Genomic DNA, 24,756 nt, shown 5'->3' on the forward strand with positions numbered 1-24,756 from the left:
ATTTTGAAGTGTTTGAGTACTACGTATAGTTCATTACTAAAAAACATTAACCGATATGTCCAACAGACTTATTTATTTGACCTCAATTAGATGGAAGATGATCTATAAAATGGCAGAAGTGTAATATAAACTCATCACATACTAACATTAAAATCCAAGGAACAGAGGCAGGGAAAATGTCCATACAGGGAATGTTAATACACATCTGTTCCCTAATTGATTTCTTTCAATTTACATTCTAACATGCAGTTACTGATACATCACTTATAGAATTAGTGGCATTTTCAAATATGTTGACTATTGAAGCTTTATAGCACATATCAATATCCTCTAACTGAATGCAAAATATAAAAAATGAAGCTGGTATTGATATAATCCTCACCACAGAGCCGAACCGGTACCGGAGCCAAAATCCAATACCCTGGCTGGAGAAAAATCTGGTAATCTCCGGCGAACCTACAAAAAAAAACAATACAAGTTGAAAACAAGCATATACTGAAAAGAAACTCAATCAAATGATAAAATGAGCAAATTAAACATAAAACAATAGACACCAAATGAACACATACAGAATGGGGAGACGAGGGAAAGGAGGCCGAAAATAATGAAAAAGAAAAGGGAAATGATATCAGCACAACCATGTTTTAATAACTGCACAAACTTTGCGTGTCTTTTATTTTCTAATTGGCTTGTCAGAGCTTTCTTGGAAGTGTAATTACCTTTTGACTACTCTTTAAATAACAAAAGGCAATATAAATTAGTGCAATTATTAAAACATGGTTGTGCTGATATCATTTCCCAAAAAAAATAGAGGATAGAAATTTGGAAAAAGAGGCCGAAAATAATAAAAAAGGGAAAGGAAAAGCTATCATCACAAGCATGTTTCAATAATTAATTTTTTTTTAAAAAGCATGTTTCAATAATTGCACGAACTCTGCTTGGCTTTTTTTTTCTATTCTAATTGGCTTGTCAGAGCTTTCTGGTAAGTGTAATAACCTTTTGACAACTCTTTAAATAACAAAAGACAATCTAAATTAGTGCAATTATTAAAACATGGTTGTGCTGATATGTGATTCCCCAAAAAAAATAGAGGATAGAAAGATGGGAAAAGAGGCCGAAAATAATAAAAACGGAAAAGGAAAAGCTATCATCACAAGCATGTTTCAATAATTGCAAGAACTCTGCTCGTCTTTTCTTCTTTAATTGGCTTGTCGTAGCTTTTTGGTTAGTGTAATAACCTTCGACAACTCTTTAAATAATAAAATTAGTGTAATTATTAAAACAGGGTTGTGCTAATATCATTTCCCAAAAAATAGAGGATAGAAGTCCTACCTACCTCTCTGAGAACCCTGTGACAAGCGGAGAAGACAGCCGGCATTCGGGCAGCAAAGTGTATGGCTATTGATATTGGCACTACCGTGTTTTTTATAATTGCACGAAGGCATCATGTCTTTTATTATTTAAACAGTTGCCAAAGGTTATTACAGTTCCCCAAAGCTGTCATAAACTAATTAAAAAAGAAAAGACAAGATGAGTTCGTGCAAATATCAAAATATGGTAGTGCCAATATCAGTAGCCTATAAATTAGGGAAATATTATCAGCACTACTATATTCTACTGTATTTTGATGAGGGCACCCCTCACTTTACTAAAAGTACGGTATGGTCTGCACCATAAAATGATCCAAACCGTCTATTAGATGGGCCACAGCCTAAATAGGTTGTGCCCCAAAAATCATTTCCATTGGTTGATCTTAACCCTACGATCTGAATGTTAGAGGGTTGATTCTAACCCTCTATAGATCAGAGGGTTAGGATCAACCTACGAAAATAATTTTTGGGGCACAACCTATTTAGGTTGTGGCCCATCTAATGGACGGTTTGGATCATTTTATGGTGTGGGTCATACCGTACTTAAAAAAAAGTGAGGAGTGCCCTCATCAAAATACAGTAGTGCTGATAACATTTCCCATAAATTAACGTAATTATTTATTATTAAAACATGGTTGTGCTGATATCATTTCCAAAAAAAACAAAAAAAAGGATAGAAACGAAACCCTACCTACCTCTCTAAGAACCCTGTGACAAGCAGAGTATACAGCGGGCATTCGAGCGGCAACATAAGCTAAAGTCTCATCATCTCTGTACTTGAATCCGATATCCCCGTACGAGGATTTTATTTTCCAGCGTTTGGAACTTTCCATGGATTTGAGAGGGTCCTCAACAAGCTCTCTGGAAGTAGAGGAGCAGAGCTGTAGATTGACATCCTTAATTCCATTAAATGACTCCGATAAGCTTAGGACCTTCCTGTTCATGTGAGAGTCCTCTCGATCTGAAATTCAATTGAAATATTTTTAATCAGAGAAGAAGAAAAAGAGGAGGTGAGGGTTTTAGGGTTTTAGGGGTTTAAACCTCGGAGGAATTTTTTGATGGCTCTTCTAAGGCGGAGAGAGACGAGATGGATGCCCTCGGATTGCTTAGCGGCGGATCGAAGGGTTTCTGGTGTGAATAGTTTTGAAACGGTCTCAGGTATGAGACCGGCCATTTTCTTTTTCACAGTGATAGGTAGTGTGAGAGAATAGAAGCTTGGGGTTTAGTAGGGTTTTTGAAAGTGTAAGATGTTCTAGGCTTCTAGCAAATGAAAATGGGGAATGATATCAGCCGAACCATGTTTTAATAATTGCACCGACTCGTTTTGTCTTTTATTATTTAAACGGTTGTCAAGGGTTATTTCCAGTTTCCAAAAAGCTCTTCCAAATCAATTAAAAATGAAAAGAAAAGATGTGTCTGTGCAACTATTAAAGTAGGGAAAATGACCAAATAGAAGGGGTTTCTACTGACTATGACATTTCAAGAGGGGTGTTTTCTAAATCACCAATCAAGAGTGCATATGACTAAAATGCCCTTGACTCTCTCTCTCTCTCTCTCTCTCTCTCTCTCCCTATCAAATCACCTTTTTGAAATGATTACATTTAGAGAAAAACAAATCTCAAAACCCACCTTTTTCCCTCTTCTTCTTCTTCCTCCCACCTACCAAAAAAACTTACGTATGAAAAACCCAAAAACCTCCATTTTTGAAACCCAAAAACCTCCATTGTTAGATGCCAAAAGCTCCATTCTATTGTTGAAAACCTCATTTTTAGATGTGAAAGCCTTCCTAACCCTTCATTGCATTGCACAACGCCTCCATTTTCAACAAATATTGGAAAAAAACGTTATTGGATTTGAAAATCTTAAAAACCTTCACTATAAACCACCATTCCATTGCAGAAAGCTTCCATTTAATGGAAATGTGTGTATTTTTACCTCTCTCCCCTCTCTTTCCATTATAAGGCATGCTTATAAACTTGAATGAAAGTTTTTCATGTTAAACTACTGTCTTCCATTGCAGAAAGCCTTCAATCACTATTTAATCTTATTTAAATTACTTTAAACACTTTATAATCATTGTTATTTTTCTGTAAACCACTAATTTCTTAAGTTTAACCAGTATTTCACTACCATAAACCGGTACTGAAGTGGGTGTTTATAAGTGGTTTATATAGCTTCTTTGGTTAAGAATCCTCCGTAGTGGTTTATAATCGTAATTAGTGGTTTATTAAGGCTTACCAGTGGTTTAGAGTGTTTATAATTGGTTTATAAGGATTTATAAATGATTTATATAGGGTAAGTGTAATAACCTTTTGACAACTCTTTAAATAACAAAAGACAATCTAAATTAGTGCAATTATTAAAACATGGTTGTGCTGATATGTGATTCCCCAAAAAAAATAGAGGATAGAAAGATGGGAAAAGAGGCCGAAAATAATAAAAACGGAAAAGGAAAAGCTATCATCACAAGCATGTTTCAATAATTGCAAGAACTCTGCTCGTCTTTTCTTCTTTAATTGGCTTGTCGTAGCTTTTTGGTTAGTGTAATAACCTTCGACAACTCTTTAAATAATAAAATTAGTGTAATTATTAAAACAGGGTTGTGCTAATATCATTTCCCAAAAAATAGAGGATAGAAGTCCTACCTACCTCTCTGAGAACCCTGTGACAAGCGGAGAAGACAGCCGGCATTCGGGCAGCAAAGTGTATGGCTATTGATATTGGCACTACCGTGTTTTTTATAATTGCACGAAGGCATCATGTCTTTTATTATTTAAACAGTTGCCAAAGGTTATTACAGTTCCCCAAAGCTGTCATAAACTAATTAAAAAAGAAAAGACAAGATGAGTTCGTGCAAATATCAAAATATGGTAGTGCCAATATCAGTAGCCTATAAATTAGGGAAATATTATCAGCACTACTATATTCTACTGTATTTTGATGAGGGCACCCCTCACTTTACTAAAAGTACGGTATGGTCTGCACCATAAAATGATCCAAACCGTCTATTAGATGGGCCACAGCCTAAATAGGTTGTGCCCCAAAAATCATTTCCATTGGTTGATCTTAACCCTACGATCTGAATGTTAGAGGGTTGATTCTAACCCTCTATAGATCAGAGGGTTAGGATCAACCTACGAAAATAATTTTTGGGGCACAACCTATTTAGGTTGTGGCCCATCTAATGGACGGTTTGGATCATTTTATGGTGTGGGTCATACCGTACTTAAAAAAAAGTGAGGAGTGCCCTCATCAAAATACAGTAGTGCTGATAACATTTCCCATAAATTAACGTAATTATTTATTATTAAAACATGGTTGTGCTGATATCATTTCCAAAAAAAACAAAAAAAAGGATAGAAACGAAACCCTACCTACCTCTCTAAGAACCCTGTGACAAGCAGAGTATACAGCGGGCATTCGAGCGGCAACATAAGCTAAAGTCTCATCATCTCTGTACTTGAATCCGATATCCCCGTACGAGGATTTTATTTTCCAGCGTTTGGAACTTTCCATGGATTTGAGAGGGTCCTCAACAAGCTCTCTGGAAGTAGAGGAGCAGAGCTGTAGATTGACATCCTTAATTCCATTAAATGACTCCGATAAGCTTAGGACCTTCCTGTTCATGTGAGAGTCCTCTCGATCTGAAATTCAATTGAAATATTTTTAATCAGAGAAGAAGAAAAAGAGGAGGTGAGGGTTTTAGGGTTTTAGGGGTTTAAACCTCGGAGGAATTTTTTGATGGCTCTTCTAAGGCGGAGAGAGACGAGATGGATGCCCTCGGATTGCTTAGCGGCGGATCGAAGGGTTTCTGGTGTGAATAGTTTTGAAACGGTCTCAGGTATGAGACCGGCCATTTTCTTTTTCACAGTGATAGGTAGTGTGAGAGAATAGAAGCTTGGGGTTTAGTAGGGTTTTTGAAAGTGTAAGATGTTCTAGGCTTCTAGCAAATGAAAATGGGGAATGATATCAGCCGAACCATGTTTTAATAATTGCACCGACTCGTTTTGTCTTTTATTATTTAAACGGCTGTCAAGGGTTATTTCCAGTTTCCAAAAAGCTCTTCCAAATCAATTAAAAATGAAAAGAAAAGATGTGTCTGTGCAACTATTAAAGTAGGGAAAATGACCAAATAGAAGGGGTTTCTACTGACTATGACATTTCAAGAGGGGTGTTTTCTAAATCACCAATCAAGAGTGCATATGACTAAAATGCCCTTGACTCTCTCTCTCTCTCTCTCTCTCTCTCTCTCTCCCTATCAAATCACCTTTTTGAAATGATTACATTTAGAGAAAAACAAATCTCAAAACCCACCTTTTTCCCTCTTCTTCTTCTTCCTCCCACCTACCAAAAAAACTTACGTATGAAAAACCCAAAAACCTCCATTTTTGAAACCCAAAAACCTCCATTGTTAGATGCCAAAAGCTCCATTCTATTGTTGAAAACCTCATTTTTAGATGTGAAAGCCTTCCTAACCCTTCATTGCATTGCACAACGCCTCCATTTTCAACAAATATTGGAAAAAAACGTTATTGGATTTGAAAATCTTAAAAACCTTCACTATAAACCACCATTCCATTGCAGAAAGCTTCCATTTAATGGAAATGTGTGTATTTTTACCTCTCTCCCCTCTCTTTCCATTATAAGGCATGCTTATAAACTTGAATGAAAGTTTTTCATGTTAAACTACTGTCTTCCATTGCAGAAAGCCTTCAATCACTATTTAATCTTATTTAAATTACTTTAAACACTTTATAATCATTGTTATTTTTCTGTAAACCACTAATTTCTTAAGTTTAACCAGTATTTCACTACCATAAACCGGTACTGAAGTGGGTGTTTATAAGTGGTTTATATAGCTTCTTTGGTTAAGAATCCTCCGTAGTGGTTTATAATCGTAATTAGTGGTTTATTAAGGCTTACCAGTGGTTTAGAGTGTTTATAATTGGTTTATAAGGATTTATAAATGATTTATATAGGGTAAGTGTAATAACCTTTTGACAACTCTTTAAATAACAAAAGACAATCTAAATTAGTGCAATTATTAAAACATGGTTGTGCTGATATGTGATTCCCCAAAAAAAATAGAGGATAGAAAGATGGGAAAAGAGGCCGAAAATAATAAAAACGGAAAAGGAAAAGCTATCATCACAAGCATGTTTCAATAATTGCAAGAACTCTGCTCGTCTTTTCTTCTTTAATTGGCTTGTCGTAGCTTTTTGGTTAGTGTAATAACCTTCGACAACTCTTTAAATAATAAAATTAGTGTAATTATTAAAACAGGGTTGTGCTAATATCATTTCCCAAAAAATAGAGGATAGAAGTCCTACCTACCTCTCTGAGAACCCTGTGACAAGCGGAGAAGACAGCCGGCATTCGGGCAGCAAAGTGTATGGCTATTGATATTGGCACTACCGTGTTTTTTATAATTGCACGAAGGCATCATGTCTTTTATTATTTAAACAGTTGCCAAAGGTTATTACAGTTCCCCAAAGCTGTCATAAACTAATTAAAAAAGAAAAGACAAGATGAGTTCGTGCAAATATCAAAATATGGTAGTGCCAATATCAGTAGCCTATAAATTAGGGAAATATTATCAGCACTACTATATTCTACTGTATTTTGATGAGGGCACCCCTCACTTTACTAAAAGTACGGTATGGTCTGCACCATAAAATGATCCAAACCGTCTATTAGATGGGCCACAGCCTAAATAGGTTGTGCCCCAAAAATCATTTCCATTGGTTGATCTTAACCCTCCGATCTGAATGTTAGAGGGTTGATTCTAACCCTCTATAGATCAGAGGGTTAGGATCAACCTACGAAAATAATTTTTGGGGCACAACCTATTTAGGTTGTGGCCCATCTAATGGACGGTTTGGATCATTTTATGGTGTGGGTCATACCGTACTTAAAAAAAAGTGAGGAGTGCCCTCATCAAAATACAGTAGTGCTGATAACATTTCCCATAAATTAACGTAATTATTTATTATTAAAACATGGTTGTGCTGATATCATTTCCAAAAAAAACAAAAAAAAGGATAGAAACGAAACCCTACCTACCTCTCTAAGAACCCTGTGACAAGCAGAGTATACAGCGGGCATTCGAGCGGCAACATAAGCTAAAGTCTCATCATCTCTGTACTTGAATCCGATATCCCCGTACGAGGATTTTATTTTCCAGCGTTTGGAACTTTCCATGGATTTGAGAGGGTCCTCAACAAGCTCTCTGGAAGTAGAGGAGCAGAGCTGTAGATTGACATCCTTAATTCCATTAAATGACTCCGATAAGCTTAGGACCTTCCTGTTCATGTGAGAGTCCTCTCGATCTGAAATTCAATTGAAATATTTTTAATCAGAGAAGAAGAAAAAGAGGAGGTGAGGGTTTTAGGGTTTTAGGGGTTTAAACCTCGGAGGAATTTTTTGATGGCTCTTCTAAGGCGGAGAGAGACGAGATGGATGCCCTCGGATTGCTTAGCGGCGGATCGAAGGGTTTCTGGTGTGAATAGTTTTGAAACGGTCTCAGGTATGAGACCGGCCATTTTCTTTTTCACAGTGATAGGTAGTGTGAGAGAATAGAAGCTTGGGGTTTAGTAGGGTTTTTGAAAGTGTAAGATGTTCTAGGCTTCTAGCAAATGAAAATGGGGAATGATATCAGCCGAACCATGTTTTAATAATTGCACCGACTCGTTTTGTCTTTTATTATTTAAACGGCTGTCAAGGGTTATTTCCAGTTTCCAAAAAGCTCTTCCAAATCAATTAAAAATGAAAAGAAAAGATGTGTCTGTGCAACTATTAAAGTAGGGAAAATGACCAAATAGAAGGGGTTTCTACTGACTATGACATTTCAAGAGGGGTGTTTTCTAAATCACCAATCAAGAGTGCATATGACTAAAATGCCCTTGACTCTCTCTCTCTCTCTCTCTCTCTCTCCCTATCAAATCACCTTTTTGAAATGATTACATTTAGAGAAAAACAAATCTCAAAACCCACCTTTTTCCCTCTTCTTCTTCTTCCTCCCACCTACCAAAAAAACTTACGTATGAAAAACCCAAAAACCTCCATTTTTGAAACCAAAAAACCTCCATTGTTAGATGCCAAAAGCTCCATTCTATTGTTGAAAACCTCATTTTTAGATGTGAAAGCCTTCCTAACCCTTCATTGCATTGCACAACGCCTCCATTTTCAACAAATATTGGAAAAAAACGTTATTGGATTTGAAAATCTTAAAAACCTTCACTATAAACCACCATTCCATTGCAGAAAGCTTCCATTTAATGGAAATGTGTGTATTTTTACCTCTCTCCCCTCTCTTTCCATTATAAGGCATGCTTATAAACTTGAATGAAAGTTTTTCATGTTAAACTACTGTCTTCCATTGCAGAAAGCCTTCAATCACTATTTAATCTTATTTAAATTACTTTAAACACTTTATAATCATTGTTATTTTTCTGTAAACCACTAATTTCTTAAGTTTAACCAGTATTTCACTACCATAAACCGGTACTGAAGTGGGTGTTTATAAGTGGTTTATATAGCTTCTTTGGTTAAGAATCCTCCGTAGTGGTTTATAATCGTAATTAGTGGTTTATTAAGGCTTACCAGTGGTTTAGAGTGTTTATAATTGGTTTATAAGGATTTATAAATGATTTATATAGGGTGAGCAGTAGTTTATAGTGTTTATAAATGGTTTATATAGGCTTATAAGTGGTTTAGAGTGTTTACAACTGGTTTATATAGCGTAAACAGTGGTTTATATAAGCCTATCAGTGATTTAGAGTGTTTATAAGTGGTTTATGTAGGCTTATCAGTGGTTTAGAGTGTTTATCATTGGTTTATACAGGGTAAGAAGTAGTTTATAGTGTTTATAAGTGGTTTATATAAGCTTATCATTGGTTTAGAGTGTTTACAACTGGTTTATATAGGGTAAACAGTGGCTTATATAAGCCTATCAGTGGTTTAGACTATTTATAAGTGGTTTATGTAGGCTTATCAGTGGTTTAGAGTGTTTATACATGGTTTATACAGGGTAAGAAGTAGTTTATAGTGTTTGTAAGTGGTTTATATAGGTTTATCAGTGGTTTAGAGTTTTTACAACTGATTTATATAGGGTAAACATTGGTTTATATAACCCTATCAGTGGTTTAGACTGTTTATAAGTGGTTTATGTAGGCTTATTAGTGGTTTAGAGTGTTTATACATGGTTTATACAGGGTAAGAAGTGGTTTATATAGACTTACCAGTGGTTTTAGAGTGGCTTATCAGTGGTTTATAGTGTTTATAAGTGGTTTATATAACCTTATCAGTGGTTTAGAGTGTTTATAAGTGGTTTATATAGACTTACCAGTGGTTTTAGAGTGTTTATAAGTTGTTTATTTAGGATTACCAATGGTTTAGAGTGTTTATAAGTGGTTTATATTGGCTTAACAGTGGTTTATAGAATTTATAAGTGGTTTATATAGGGTAAGCAGTGGTTCATATTTCCTTGTCATGACTTAGTAGTGGTCTAGAGTGTTTAAAAGTGGTCCGAATTGTCTTACTAATGGTTTATGTTGTTTTATGGAGATTTAGTAGTGGTTGAAGTTGTGCATAATTCTAAAATGGCTGCTTTACTTGTTAATTTGAATGATTTTTTTTCAATTGGTTATTTTGACAATGGTTTAATTTTGTGTAAACAGAAGAACGGTAGAACGAAGAGCTTCTTTTATCTTACACGTCGACGGCTTTGTAAAGGATGCGGTATCATTTGAATACATCGGCGGGAAGAAGTTGCCCGTAATTGTAGGTCGAAAAAAAATTGTGAAAAAATTGGAAGCAATTAGGGGTTTAAACCAAACTTTAGGGCTCTAAACCATACAATTCTAAGAAATTAGGGGTTCAAACAAAACTTTACGACTTTAAACCATATATTTCTAAAAAACATAACCAAACTTTAGGGCTTTAAACCATAGATTTCTAAAAAAAAATTAGGGTTTTAGTTGCTGATTTTCCAAACTGAAAGAGAGAGAGTACCAACCCTAACTTATTGGTTTGAGTCTAAACTGATTTGGGAAAATTATAGAGTTTTCTAAACTGATTTTTCAAAATATACGGTTTTCTCAACTAATTTGGGAAAATATAGGGTTTTTTAAACTAAATTTCTAAACCAAACTTGGAGGTTTAAACCAATAATCTGTGAAAAATTTGGGGAAAATTAGGGGTTTAAACCAAACTTTAAGGCTTTAAACCATAGATTTCTAAAAAAAATTAGGGGTTTAAACAACTGAAAGGGAGAGACTACCAACCTGTGAGAGGAGGTTCACTCAGAATAAGAGAATACCGGAGAGAGGTGCACGAACCTGAGGGGCATTGTGACCCTCTAATGGACGGTTGGGATCATCCCATGAGAGAAAGATGGCATTGTGGCCCTCTAATGGACGGTTGGGATAATCCCATGAGAGAGAGGGGCATTGTGACCCTCTAATAGACGGTTGGGATCATCCCATGAGAGAGAGGGGGGCATTGTGGCCCTTTAATGGACGGTTGGGATCATCCCATGAGAGAGAGGGGGGCATTGGGGCCCTCCCTCTAATGGACGGTTGGGATCATCCCACGAGAGAGAGAGAGAGATAGAGAGAGAGAGAGAGAGAGAGAGAGAGAGAGAGAGAGGGGGCATTGTGGCCCTCTAATGGACTGTTGGGATCATCCTATGAGAGAGAAAGAGAGAGGAATTGTGGCCCTCTAATAGACGGTTGGGATCATCCCATGAGAGAGAGGGGGGCATTGTGGCCCTTTAATGGACGGTTGGGATCATCCCATGAGAGAGAGGGGGGCATTGGGGCCCTCTAATGGACGGTTGGGATCATCCCACGAGAGAGAGAGAGAGAGAGCCCTCTAATGGACTGTTGGGATCATCCCATGAGAGAGAAAGAGAGAGGAATTGTGACCTTCTAATTGATGGTTGGGATCATCCCATGAGAGAGAGAGAGAGAGGTGACGGTATTTTAAAAATGAGGGTATTTTTGTCCTAAACCCTTACAAACCAGTCACTATCACTATAGATTGGTTATTTCCAAGTCTCCCCTCTTCATATGTCATAGTCAGTAGAAAGTCCTTTCATTTGGTCATTTTCCCATTAAAGTATGGTTGTGCTGATATCATTTTCCAAAAAAATAATATCGAACTGAAGTGAGTTGATTTTTTTCACCCCCAAGTAGGATTATGCGCCCCCCTTGTCAGTGATTTGACGTCAAAATGCTTTAAAGTCTGGCACACCGGCGGGCACATAATCCGCCGAAGGGGAAAAAATCATCTGCCCAAAACGAATAGATGGACAACGGCTGTAAGAGGTAGTAATTTTTGGGTCCCACACAGTGACATGTACGTCCAATAACCGTTGAGCTTGTAGAACAATATGAGGTGACCGACGTAATGTTATTTTCTTGGCCCTTGGAGGAGAGGAACCCTAATTGCTTTTCCATTTTGGATTCTGAGAAATTATTCGATTCCGAAACTGATTATTGGACTCAAAACTAAACAAAATTTTGAGTACTAATTATTTATGGACTCGAGATCAATTCTTAAAATCCAAAAAGAAAACGTCCGCAATAAGAAGCTTGGATGGACAAAGGCCTAGAATTATCAGATTAAGGCCCAATTCGTTTAGATTTTGAGAATTGATCGAGTCCAAAACTGATTCGTGGACTCTACTATAGTTTTGAACTCAGTCCAATAATCAGTTTTGTACTCACTGTCAAAAACAAACGGGCCCTCAATAGCGAGATGATCAGGTCGTGATGAACGAAAACAACTATTATTCAGTGCACAACAAAAGTGAAACTGGCCACACTAAGGGGCCGTTTGGATACACGGATTTTAGAATCCTGGATTTCTTCAAAATTGTATAAAAGAGAAGAGAAAAGAAGCGGACCAACCGTCATTTTTTACTCGTTTTTTACTTCTCACCCTTCTTCCCGTCAGCAAGAGAGTAGCAAATCCCCCCATATTTTCAGGTTTTAGAAATCTTAGGATGCTAGAGAGATTTTTAAAACCTGAATTTCTCGCTTAAAATCCAAGAAACGTTGCCAGGACAGCATACAACAGCTTCATCATGAACCCTCTTTTACAATGTTTTCAAACTACAAACCTGGATTCTAAAATCCGCATATCGAAACGGCCCCTAAAAACGTATCCAAATGGCCGTTTGGCTGGATACGCAGATTTTAGAATCTTGGATTTTCTCAAAATTGTAGATGGGAGACGAGAGAAGAGACGGGCCTACATTTTCAGATTTCTCACCCTCAAGAGAGCTGGAGATCATCCTATGTTTCCAGGTTTTAGAAATCTCAGCATGGGGGAGAGATTTCTACAGCCTTCTATGATTTCTAAAACCTGGATTTTTTACTTAAAATCCAAGAAATGCAAAATGCTGTAAGGACAGCACCAGCAGCTTGATCACGAACCCTCTTTTACATTGCTTTCAAGCTAAAACCTGGATTCTACAATCCGTGTATCCAAACAGCCCCTAATAATCCATGAAATATATTTTTCATGGTTGCCAAACATGCCCTATGCTGTTGATTTTTGCATGCCTCAATCTTGCAAAGAGGTCTCCCCATCAAAACCAAATGCCCTCTACTAGTAAGCCACCAAGTTGTCTTCAAGAAGGGTGCAATGAACACATTACCATCATTTCACATGGTCATTCTATATCCGAGCATCTGGCAAAAGCATAGAGTACACATCTGACACAAATGTAATGCATCCCAGAGAGAATAGCAAGGAATGATGGTGTGTTATGCTTTCAAAGTAGATAAGCAAAAAGACACAAATGTAATGCATCCCAGGGGAAAATAGAAAGGAAAGATGGTGTTTTATGCTTTCAAAGTACATAAGCAAAAAATCAAAACAAAATATCACCACAAGGAATGTTTCAATATCTTGCAAACAAAATCCAATTCACCTCAATAAAAACTCCTAGTTCAAAATTTAATGCAATACTAAATAAGGACAAAATAAAACTCCCACGTCCCTACACAGACTGAGAAAAGGGGGGAAACGCTGGGCAACTTAACATCATCGCCAAAACTTTTAGAATACTCGATATGGTTTTCCCATTGTACTCTTCAAATACAAGCATCGCACCTGGTTCATCATAAACTCAGCTCAATAAGATAATACATGCATGAAATATTATACAAGGAAAGAATAAGCTGGGAAGAGATAATCTTTCCTGGTTCCTTGGAAGCTAAGAACCGTTTGGATACATGAATTTTATAATCCAGGATTTTAGAAGCTAAAACCTGGTTGTACAGTTTCAAGATTGTAAAATCCAGGTTTTAGCTTATGAAATCCAAGTTGTTGCTTATGAATTGTAGGTTTTAACTTGTAAATTCTAAGATTTAGCTTATAAATTATAGGTTTTAACTTGTAAAATCTAGGGTTCTGCAACCCTGGATTATAATATCTATATTTCCAAACAGTCAATAAAAGATAAAAAAATCCTGTAACTTACATTCTGCCAATTTTTTTTCAATAGTGAGACCAAGAAATTGACGCTGAGCTGCACATTCTGAAAAATTTGCTTCTCCTCCATGCCGCAATTTCCGACAGCAACACCCATGCAGAGAACCTTCTTGAGTTGGAACTTGACCATAGCTTTGGTCTCGTTCACCTTTGCTTCCAGAGACTCTTGGTGGGACACCAGAGTAGGAAACTTACCTGCCTTGTTGAGACCTGGGCCAAGGAGCCTTGGAATTTGCTTTATGACTGCCTCTGAAGCAAGAAAAGCATGGTATTTCTTGGCTAATTTCTTCACCAATTTCTTGTTTTTGTTGAGCTTTTTCAATCCTTCAACATCCATGTAATCTAATCCTATTTTTTCAGCCTGCAGTTTGCCATAATAAAAATAGAGATAGGGGTCAAAAGCTAGTCCAAGTGTTATCACCTCTGTTTGGATGCAGAGAGTTGCTTTGTAGATAAGTGGTATAAGTAGTCAATAGGGAGGAGACAAACATTTGTAGTGTTTGATCTACCCAGGGATTTACCTGGTAGAATAGTGATAAGTAGTGTTTGGTTGCCAACATCGTAATGGGAGGGGGTGTCATTACCAACATAGAGAAAGAGTGAGCACAAAATTCTTGTCAAATTCCTCATTTTTGGAGAAATTTGGCATGGAAGGTATAAGCAAGGAACAAGAGTGCCCCATCACCAGACAAGCAATAATTACCTTTGAATTTTGTCTAGTAGTCTTTAGGGATTTAGTAGTCTCTAGGGACTCTAGTGCTAAATTGGTAACCAAACACAATAAAGTTACCAAAAAAGCTTTTCTTTTTTCTTTTGCTTGGAACATCCTTGAGGATGCCGGGCATGTGGCAACCACTGAGCTTGTGAAGCTAGTGTTATTTGGAATGTTATTAATTCACCTCTTCAACGTGTTGGGCATCTCCAAGCATGCAGACTTTCATTTTGGGGCGGGGAATGTGAGGTAACTTCACAGACCCACTGAAACGCTTGTCCTTCTGAGGGTCATAGTTTTTCAAACCAATTTGAAGCTCTATGGTTTCGGTGAACTTTCGATTTTTCTCCTTGGCATCACCAGTAACCTGGGTGATGGCCTCCCTCAATACATCACTCTGAAGCTTACTGCAAGCACGCCAAAATTTGAAGGGTGATGTGCAAGGATCAGCAAACAAAGCAATACGACAAAGACTTGAATAGTTAGCATGTTACTCTGAGAAATAGAATTTCGCAGCATAAAATTGTGTGTACAAACTGCAAAAGTGCATTCACATAATTATTGGTTGAACATCTGCAGCTTTTCACATTTCCAACATAATGGCATGCTTCATTTCAGATGTTTAAACTACAATGTACATATCACAAAAGAAAAGAGCGAAAACAAACTGGACACAATGCAACACGGGCAAGCCTGGGGTGCAACATGGAAAAAAAAAAGTGTGCACTCCACAAAGTGCACTCAAAAAAAGAGTGTGGGGTCATGCAACTTTTCACATTTCCAACATAAGTCCATGGATCCATGCTCCACAATATGTGAAAAACAATGAGGTTTCTTTCTATCATGTTGTCAAGAAGGCAAACAATGTGTTGTTTCATGGTTAAGGATGGAGCAAGAAAGAATTGTCGTGTTATTTTATCTTCGGGAAGTGATGGGAGTTTGTAGCTGCGGGAGGAACATTGGGAGCTACCATGGGGTGTTTTTGGATCTAATCCAGAAGGGGTATTCGATAATTGAAACTTTGGATGCACTAGGGCTGGACGGAATGTTGGACAGAATGTTGCTGTCGAAGCTTGGCAGCTTCTAGAGAACCTTTATGCAAAAATAAGGAGGTTTACTACAAGAATGAAGTTACAGGGAAAGAAGTCAGGACCGAAGGAGAGGAAGAAAATAGCAGATGAGAACAAAGCAAACGTAAGAGGAAAGCGGTGCCAAAACCCCCATCGAAAAGAATTGGGGTGTTACCAGGCGACTGGTTGTTTGAGTCATGCGGGTATCAAAACTATAAAAAACTGATTGGCCGGACAGAGGCCAAGTATCTGTAGCAGAAGAGGGAGATTACCACACGGTAACAGTGTGTCGGGAAGAATCATGGAAGAGAGATTAGTCGTTTTGAAATCTTACCTGATAGGCTATGTGAAGGAGACGTGGAAGATTGAGGATCTCCAAAAATGGGTTAGAAGGTTTTGGGACTTACCAAATTTCCCTAAACTGGCAATGCGGTGTTGTTCAGATTTGAGTCGGAGTCGGAGTCGGAGTCGGAGTCGCAAGCTTCCGACATTCATAAAAAGGGTGGTCGGTCATTTCGAGAATGGCTCTTGCAAGTTGCAACAGGAACAATGGAACAAGGCATACCGAACTGGTGAAAAGTCTATTTGGGTGAGATTCTTTGGGACCCCACTCCATGCATGGGCCACTGGGTCAAGGCAACTGGCATGGAAATAGGCCATACACAAGGTGTAATCGGCAACAATGAAACAATTGTTGAGATCACGAAGGAAACTGTAAAGATGTCTACGAAGAGCACCGATATTAACCCTACTGGGAATACTGGCTCGCAGACAGCATGTAGAATCATGGTAGGGGCGAATGAGCACAACCTATGCAGAGTGGTTGGGTCAGTGTGGAACAGGAAGCCATGTCCGATATGCATAAGGAGTTAGGGATCCTATTTGAGGACAGAGAGAATGAGACTTGGAGAATGCTAAATGACATTGAGGCTATTGATAAGGGATGCAATATTTCAAGAAAAGGACAAAGGGGCTAAGGGAGCTAAGGACTGGCCTGAAGCTATACACAGTTTTATCTCAATAAAATAGCAAGATGAGAGTAGTTTTCTGGAACATTAGGGGTCTGGGATCCGCAGACAAATGGGCAACTCTTAAAGACAACATTCAAACTCGAGGAATCAATATCATGGTGTCACTGGAATTGAAGGTACGGGGCAGAAGAAACAGAGGGTGGGTTTCATACGGCAGTTGCCTTCTTCCGCACCATGCCAGCCTCCCAGATTGAAGGTGCCAAGGAAAACCAGCAGCTATGGGTTTGAGTGATGGAGGGTACGTATGGAGTCTTAACAGGATAGAGGGTTTCATACTACAGTTTTAGACATGGAGTGACAGTGTGGAGGGACATATTGAGACAAATGCATAAGTCCGGCGAAGGGATAAGATTCAGAATTATTTGGGTGAAAGAATAAAGTTCTGGTCTCATAAATGGTGTGGAGAGATTTCCCTAAAAGATGTGTTTCCGAACCTATTTGTTGTGGTAGTAGATAAGTATTTGTGAAGGATTGTCTGGAGAGGAATACAATACATCTTGGAAGATCAACTTTAGAAGGGACTTCTTTGATAGAGTTGGATAGGGTGGCTCGTTTGTTGGAGATTCTAGAGACTAGCTACATTAAGGGGTCTGGTGATGACAAAAGGGTTTGGATATGGAGCGCTTTCGGGTATTCAACGTCAAAATCATTCTACCATCATATTATATCTAGCCTCGCACCCTCGTTCTTAGCCAGAGTGTGGAGCATCCCATCAACACCCAGGGTGTGCCCTTTTGGATGGATGACATTCCTCAACAAAATTTTCATAGTGGACCCCTTACTCAACCAGCATTTGTTGACTATTGATCACTGCGCTCTATGCGTGGTCCGCGTGGAAGCAAGAGAGTTAGTGAATCATGTGGAGTAGAATCCTTGACAGATTTGGTATGACTTGGGTCTTCCCTTTGAGGCTTTGTGGCCTGTCGTAAAGCTGGCCACTAGTCCCTTGGCGGAAAAAAGGAAAAATTCTTTGGAATGTGATATTGTTAGCCATGATTTGGGTACCGAGAGAAACACCAAAGTTTTTATAGGCTTACTAAAAAAAACCCTCAATGGGCCAGCCAGGAAAGGGTCGATACGGAAAGTTTATAAATCTGAAATCTTTGACTCCCCCCTCCCCTTAGTGGCTTATTGCTTTTCTTGTCTTTTTTGCTGGATGTTTTATCCTGTACTGACCACATCGGTCACGAGGTTTTCCTCTTTTTCTCCCTTTTAATGCAAATCTATATCATTCAAAAAAAACAAAGAAAGAAAAGAAATCAAGTGTGGGCGTCGCTGGATGCAAGGGGGATGCTATTGGTATCATTATTATCTGAAGAGAACATAAATTCTCTATTAAAGGGAACGAGAAAAAGGAATTTTCTCTCTCACTTTTAGCTTCTATGGCCAGGAGCTCAGTGAAATGAAAGCTTTCAGCAGTATATAAACCTTCTCGGGCAAGCTTCAAAAACAAATTTTGGGCAGAACTTTAGGAAATTTATGATATGTGGCGAGGACCGCGTATGGTAGGTGGGGATGTTAGATTCCCATAAGAGGAGCTACCACAGGAGAACCACTAGAAGCATGAGGTATCTATCGAAATTTATACTGGATAGTGAGTGAGCTGGTGGGCTTGCCCCTTGAAGGAGGAAAATTTACTTGGTTGAATAATCAGAAACCCATATTATGTCGGCTTGATTGGGTTTTGGCATCTAAAGAATGGGAGGAGTATTCCACAAATTTTACAAAGGGCTTTGCCTTGCCCAACTTCTGAACATTGCCCAATTCTATAAAAGTTGGAGGAGTATGAAGGTGAGTAAAGACCCTTAAAATTGGCGTGGAGATTCCCAGCTTCGATGAAAAGATGGAATGGAGGGGAGAAATCAAATTGGAGGGATAGAAAGTATTCATCCTTTATAGGAAGTTGAAATCATTGAAATCTAAGATAAAGGAATGGAAAAAGGCACATGACGAGGAACACAAGTCCAAGAAAGAGTTTGTAATGCTAAAGATTGAGGACCATGACAGAAATGAAGGGGAACGTAGATTAGAGGAGGAAGGAAAAAGGAAAGTCGGGCCTTAAAGGTGGAATATGAGGAAATCGGGAGAAGATATGAAATTAGTCGCCAAAAGTATTGTTCCATGTGCCTTAAAGAAGGGGGTAAGAACTCTAATTTCTTCCACAGGACCGTGAGCACAAGAAGGATCAATGCGATTAACTGTATTGTAGATGGAGATGAATCAATTGAGAAGAAAGATCTCTAAAGAGCCTAATTGTGCAATACTTATCAAAGCTACATTCAAAGGAACAATATTAGAGGCCACATTAGAGGCCACGCCTAGTGGGGTTTAGTTTTCACGCAGCTCAAGCAGGAACAAAGTGGCCAGTTGGAAAGAAATTTTGAGGAAGAGGAAGTTAGAGCTACCATCTTTAGCATGAAGAAAGATAAAGCTCTCATGGTCTTGACGGTTTCCCAATGGCTTTCTATCAGAAATATTGGAGTGATCAAAGAGGATGCAATTAGCCTTTATGCCTGAATTTCACAGTAGAGGTAAGTTGGGTAAATAAATGAATATTGTGTTCATAACACTAGTTCCAAAGATAGAGGGAGCTACTGAGCTTAAAGATTTTCGGCCAATCAGCTAGCGTGTATTAAATCTTGGCCAAAGTTTTAACTAGGAAAGTTAAAGAAGTCCCATTTCAAAAAAAAAAAAAAAGTTAGAGAAGTAATGGACAATATTATTTCACATTTCTAGGGAGCATTCATGAGAGGCATACAAATCCTGGATAAAATTCTCATTGCTAATAGAGTTATTGACTCCGGTAGAAGATGAGGCTTATGACCGCACAGATTGGATACAAATCCTGGGAGAAGATGAGGCATATGACCACACAGATTGTATACAAATCCTGGATTGAATTCTCATTGCTAATAAAGTTATCTACTCTGGGAGAAGATGAGGGTTACCGGGGGGTGGGGGGTCATCTGGAAAATAGATATGGAAAAGGCGTATGACCGCACGGATTGGAACTTCATGGATTTCATTCATGCGAGGATGAGATTAAGAGATAAATGGAGAAAGTGGATAAGGGCTTGAATTCCAACAACAACGTTCTCCATCTTGGGTAATGGGTCCTCAGCTGGTTTTTTGGGCAGTTCTAGAAACATCAAACACGGAACCCTATATCCCCTTGTTTATCATGGTAGAGGAAGCTTTAAGCATCCTTCTATCCAAGGTGGAAAAAAGGGGCTTTATTAGAGGATTGGAGCCCAATAGAAATGTACAACTGCTATCACATTTGCAGTTTACGGATGAAAACCTTATTTTCCTTCAAGCAGTCTTGGAAGACACAAGAAATCTAAAAAGAATCTTTACGTGGTTTGAAATGGCGTTTAGGTTGAAGATCAACTTCTCTAAGAGCTTGACATAAAGGATAAATATGGAGGTAGAAGAGGTGAAGAATCATGGGCTTGCACTTGGATTTGCACTTGGATGTGAAACAAGGAATTGCTCATCACTTGGGCTACCTTTGGGACACAGAATTTCAAAAGCTTTTCTTTAGGATCCGATGGAAGAGTGGAAAGGAAATTGAAACCGTGGAAGAAGAATTATTTATCCCTTGGGAGTAGATTCACCCTTATTATGGTGATCCTGGAAGATTTACAGGTATATTACATGTCTATGTAAAACACTCGCAAAAGTGGCGAAGAGAATAGAAAAGCTTCAAAGGGATTTTATATGGGAAGGACGGGTGCTGAACAGAAAATTGAGACACCTCATGAGTTGGGAGAATGTGCGGGGATCGAAGGAACATGGTGGTATTGGGATTGGTAAGATTGAGGAATAAAGCTCTTTTGGAGATATGAGAAGAGAAGGATGCATTATGACACAAAATAATAGGGGACAAGTATGGGCGGGGTTAGGGGGATTGGGAGAGCAGGAACCAAAGTTATATAAAGATCCGGGTGCATGGAAGTCCATTTGTAATCTAAACCCTTATATGAGCCTTTAGTTAGATTTACAGAGGGAATGGGAGAGGGAACTCAATTTTGGGTACATCTCAGGCTAGGTGAGTCCATGTTGTGCCATGCAATTCCGGACGTATATCGTTTAGCGGCCGATGAAGGGGTGACCATAGAAAGAAAAGGGGATGGTGGGGTGGATTGGATCATTCAGCTTGGGAGAAACCTTAAGGATACTGAGATAGATAATCTTTCCTCGCTTCTTGGTTCCCTTGGTGTCCAATATTGTACCCTCTCTTGTAGTGATCATAGTGTGGACCCCTGATACTATTGGTTCCATTTATGTTCACCCGTTTTTCCACAAGTTGATAAGGGAGGATAGGGTTGGCACCTACTTCACAAGAATTTGACGAACGACCTCCCGCCACCCAAACGGGTTGTTGCATTTGCTTGGACGATGGTGAAAAAGAAAATCAATTCGTGTGATTTTCTTAAAAGAAGGATGATGCATCTTGCCAACTGGTGTGCCGTATGCAAGACAAAAGTGGAGTCTTTAGATCGTGTTCTCTTACATTGCTCTTTTGCTCATCAGATTTGGTGGTCCAAGAAAAAAGTTTCGGTTTGGTTTGGGTCTTCCATAGATCTATCGAGAAGACTATCTTGCATTGGTAGCAGACTTTTGGAAAAGTTGGGTTGACTCTTTGGAGGATAGTACCTTATGCTATTATATGGCACATTTGGAAAGAGAGGAACACTCGTATCTTTGAAGAGAAAATGAGGCGAGTTGGGAGGATAGTGATTGAAATCAAAGTTGATATTGTTTCAAGGGTAAGTCATGAAAAAAAATACTATCTTTCTAGAGCATTAGGGGCATTCTAAGGAATTGGAAAAGAATCATTACAGAATAAGGGGCAAAGGCTAATATTTCCCCCTATTGGGGTCCACCTTCAGCGTGGGTGAAGTTCAATTTAGATGGGAGGTCCAAAGAAAATCCAAGTCGAGCGGGTATTGGTGAATTATTTTGTGACAACATTAGATGCACGCTTTTACCATAAATAAAAAAAACATTAAATGCATGCTTCTATCCTTCTCTGGAGTGTGGACCAGCCAGTGTGTGCGATTCAACTTAGGCAGAAGTAAAGGCCATTCATTGGGGCATGAGATGGTACGTGAGTTCCGTGTTCGGTCCCTTAATCACCAGGGATTCCGCCAACGCTTTGGTGTGTGCAAGGAATAAGGAACTTGGTCCTTAGAAATTAAAAGAAATTATATCAGAAATTCAAGATCTTTGCTCGATTGTTCACCTGGGGTTTAGTCGCATGAAGTGATCAACAAATAATCAAGCCGATAAGTTGGCAAAGGAGCAGAGAAGGAAGTGGATGTGATTTCTGGCCCTTAATTGGCAGAAGGTAGTAGTAACTAGTAATGTTGGGAAGGGTAAGGGCTAGGAGGTATGTGTAAGGGGTAAGAGGCATGGTCTGTTTGGGGTGTAGTTGCTCTATACGCTTTATGGGCATCCCATCCCCGCTGCTTGTATTATGGTTGGCGTTTTTCTTTAGTAAAACTGTTATTTTTCACAAAAAAAAAGAAAAAAAAGAGAGGCTTCCCTTTGCATAAGAGACAGTATTCACTTATTCAGTCCCTTATGTTTTTGTTATCATAGGTCAGTTTCCCTTAAATGCATCAGACACAAAAATACTTTACCATCTCAGTCCAGGGCTTTGCCCTTTTTTCTAACAAATCGATGCCACGCAAATTCTTAGGGACTTATCATGTGAGAAGCACATGAGAAATTTCATCTGAGCCCATATACATTATGTAAGTATGATCCAAACCCTTCATTCGAGAGGGTCTACCAATAAGATGAAGAAGGGATGATTGTAATGCCTACAAAAAGAGGCTCTTTTAACACTTAATGAAAAATCATGATTATTAATACTTGCAGGAATAGACCGATATAGTCTCTAACCATCAAGAGGGTCAAACCTCGGATGGGAAATTGTGTAAAATGGCATTAACCTGACGATGATAGCCATCAACGTTTTTCTTTTTTTCTTTTTTTGAATAATCTATGATAACCATCAATCAACTTGTGGCCCAAAAATAGCTCAAGACAACAAAAATTGCAAGTATTACAACCAGATATGATGACGTAAGTAGCTTTCTCTTATATTGCTAGGTCTATTTCATTCCTCTTCTTCCTTTGTCTTTTCCTAATACTCTTACCACCAACTATGTTGCCCTCTCTGGTTTCTTGCATAACGTGATGCAGGTTATGTTTTTCTTTTAATAAAATGATGCTTTCATAAGCAAAATACAGACTGTTGGCTTTCTTGATTCTGTACTTAGCCTGGTTTTAGGCAAGTTATCTTCGTATGTGAATAAAATACTGGAATATGTATCGCAAAAGCATGGTCCACTGATTCTCTGTATAAACCACAGAATATAATACAACCATTCAAAGGGGCACAATACTCGATAGAACATACTCATTTGACTGCAATAAACAGAAAAATTAAGAGAAATAATAATGAGTGCAAGCAATAGTACAGAACATTTGTTGAGCAGTTGTAAACCATACAAACATTGAACCAATAGCAACAAAAGTGGAATTAGTCCAATGTTGTGGTGAAGAACAAGACAATGTAATAAAGTTAAGCTGGACTGGAAAACATAATAACTTCACACATATCCTAAGTTGCTGAGAGAGCCCACACAAACAAACAAACCAGGGACGAGAAATAATCAATTAGTGAATATTTTCAACAATATAAATAAATAAAAGTGAAAATGAAACACACAAGAATATTTCATCAGCAATTAACAAAGTGATTGAAAAAAGTGGTAAATAATATAATCTCCATACCTCATTGTCACGCCTTTCGTACAAAGTTACAGACAAGTGTGAAGCTTCCTGCCTAATAAAGACAAATACCACAGAAAAAAGATGGCATCAGATAGGGAGTGGGGATCAACGTGGAGAGAGAGAGAGAGAGAGAGAGAGAGAGAGAGAAGAAAGTGTGTTTTGTTTGTACATTCGCATTCAAAACTAAAAATTTTAGATCTTTTCCTTGCAAACCCTAATCAGTTTTGCAAGCCCAACAAAGATATCAAGCTTTAGATCTTTTCCTTACAAACCCTAATAAGTTTTTTACTGTTGGTACAGGCTGCAAACCTCTACGAGTGTTTACCCATCTTTATCCTAAGCGTTTTCTAGAAGATTCCGAAGCTCATTTCAATCGATTGAAGTACAAACACTAAGGCCCTGTTCGTTTGAGATTGTGACAAACGATTGTGAGCCCCAAACCTATTGTCGGACTCAAATTTAAATGTAATTTTGAGTCCAATAATTGGTTTTGGTCTCACAATCAGTTGTCACAATCTCAAACAAACAGGCCCTAATTTTTCCTGTCAAATAGCATCTCTAAAACTTGATATATTCATCAGAAGACAAAGAAAAAGTAAACCCAGAAAGAGCTTAACCCTAGAGCCAATAATAGCTGAAACAACTCCTAGTTATGAAATCTACATCTTGATAATCTAGACTGTAGCCTGTGCAGAAAACATAAAATCATGCGGCGGTAAATGTTGATGTATGAAACCCTAAACTTCATAAAGAACTCTACATCCTAAGTTAGAGGTTGAGCTTACCGCTTCGGCCGTGAGGAAAGAGGGGAGAGGAGTAGGGTTTTGCTTTTAAGGAGTTTATATATGGCGTATGACAGTATGGTCCAGTATTTTTTCAAAAACGTACTGATCTGTACTGCTTACACTATAGGATGATCCACACCGTACGTGCCCAAAAATTCGTTTCCGTAGGATAATCTTAGCCTCTTGATCTATGGAGTAACTGCACATTATTGAAACCTCTATAGATTGGAGGGTTGGGATCATCTTATGAAATTATTTTTGGGGCGTATTTCTTTTTGTGGCCTATTAAAAGGCACATTCATGGTGGTCCCTACCAATTGTGCTCCATCAATCTGTCGTTTTGGAATGCAATTGGAAAATTGAAAACATAAAAATCCTATTTGCATCCAGCTGGAAAAAGAGATCTAATCTGACGTCTAGGATTGTGTAATGGAGAGGTATTGGGGGTATGATCCATTAGGGCCCACTAGATTA

At 38.3% G+C, this 24,756-nt stretch overlaps 2 protein-coding genes across 6 annotated transcripts in view; both read right to left on the reverse strand.

Moving 5' to 3' along the window:
* The window catches only part of LOC143885388 (copper ion binding / methyltransferase), a 55,351-nt gene extending 47,327 nt beyond the window's left edge, over positions 1-8,024 (reverse strand). The window contains exons 1-5 of one of the 5 annotated variants that reach the window (XM_077389538.1): positions 7,780-8,024; positions 7,430-7,699; positions 4,745-5,014; positions 2,066-2,331; positions 383-456 (exon numbers count right to left, since the gene is read on the reverse strand). In XM_077389538.1, coding sequence (XP_077245653.1) covers positions 383-456; positions 2,066-2,331; positions 4,745-5,014; positions 7,430-7,699; positions 7,780-7,912 — 1,013 coding nt within the window. In that variant the 5' untranslated portion in view covers positions 7,913-8,024. Of the gene's footprint in view, positions 1-382; positions 457-2,065; positions 2,332-2,411; positions 2,651-4,744; positions 5,015-5,094; positions 5,340-7,429; positions 7,700-7,779 lie in introns of those variants that run through there. The other 4 variants (XM_077389539.1, XM_077389540.1, XM_077389541.1 and 1 more) reach the window with 4 other exon arrangements.
* Positions 8,025-13,202: 5,178 nt separating this feature from the next.
* LOC143885389 (large ribosomal subunit protein uL1-like) lies at positions 13,203-24,383 on the reverse strand. The gene is made up of 5 exons (XM_077389544.1): positions 24,283-24,383; positions 23,498-23,549; positions 14,774-14,993; positions 13,864-14,235; positions 13,203-13,493 (listed from the first exon to the last, which is right to left on the reverse strand). The coding sequence occupies exons 2-5, from the start codon at positions 23,500-23,502 to the stop codon at positions 13,440-13,442; spliced, it is 651 nt and encodes a 216-aa protein (XP_077245659.1). The 5' UTR covers positions 23,503-23,549; positions 24,283-24,383; the 3' UTR covers positions 13,203-13,439.
* Positions 24,384-24,756: the final 373 nt, after the last annotated feature.

This window comes from Tasmannia lanceolata, unplaced genomic scaffold (genome assembly GCF_043159265.1).
Source record: "Tasmannia lanceolata isolate RefF3 unplaced genomic scaffold, GAP_Taslan_0.1 ptg000008l, whole genome shotgun sequence".
NCBI lineage: Eukaryota > Viridiplantae > Streptophyta > Magnoliopsida > Canellales > Winteraceae > Tasmannia > Tasmannia lanceolata.

Bases quoted from the DNA above. Each gene is read 5' to 3' on its own strand.
- LOC143885389 (XM_077389544.1), bottom strand. The intron at 14,236-14,773 runs GTGAATTAATAA...GGCAAACTGCAG, and splicing joins ATGCCCAACACGTTGAAGAG to GCTGAAAAAATAGGATTAGA. The intron at 13,494-13,863 runs GTAAGTTACAGG...ATGATGAACCAG, and splicing joins TGAAAAAAAATTGGCAGAAT to GTGCGATGCTTGTATTTGAA.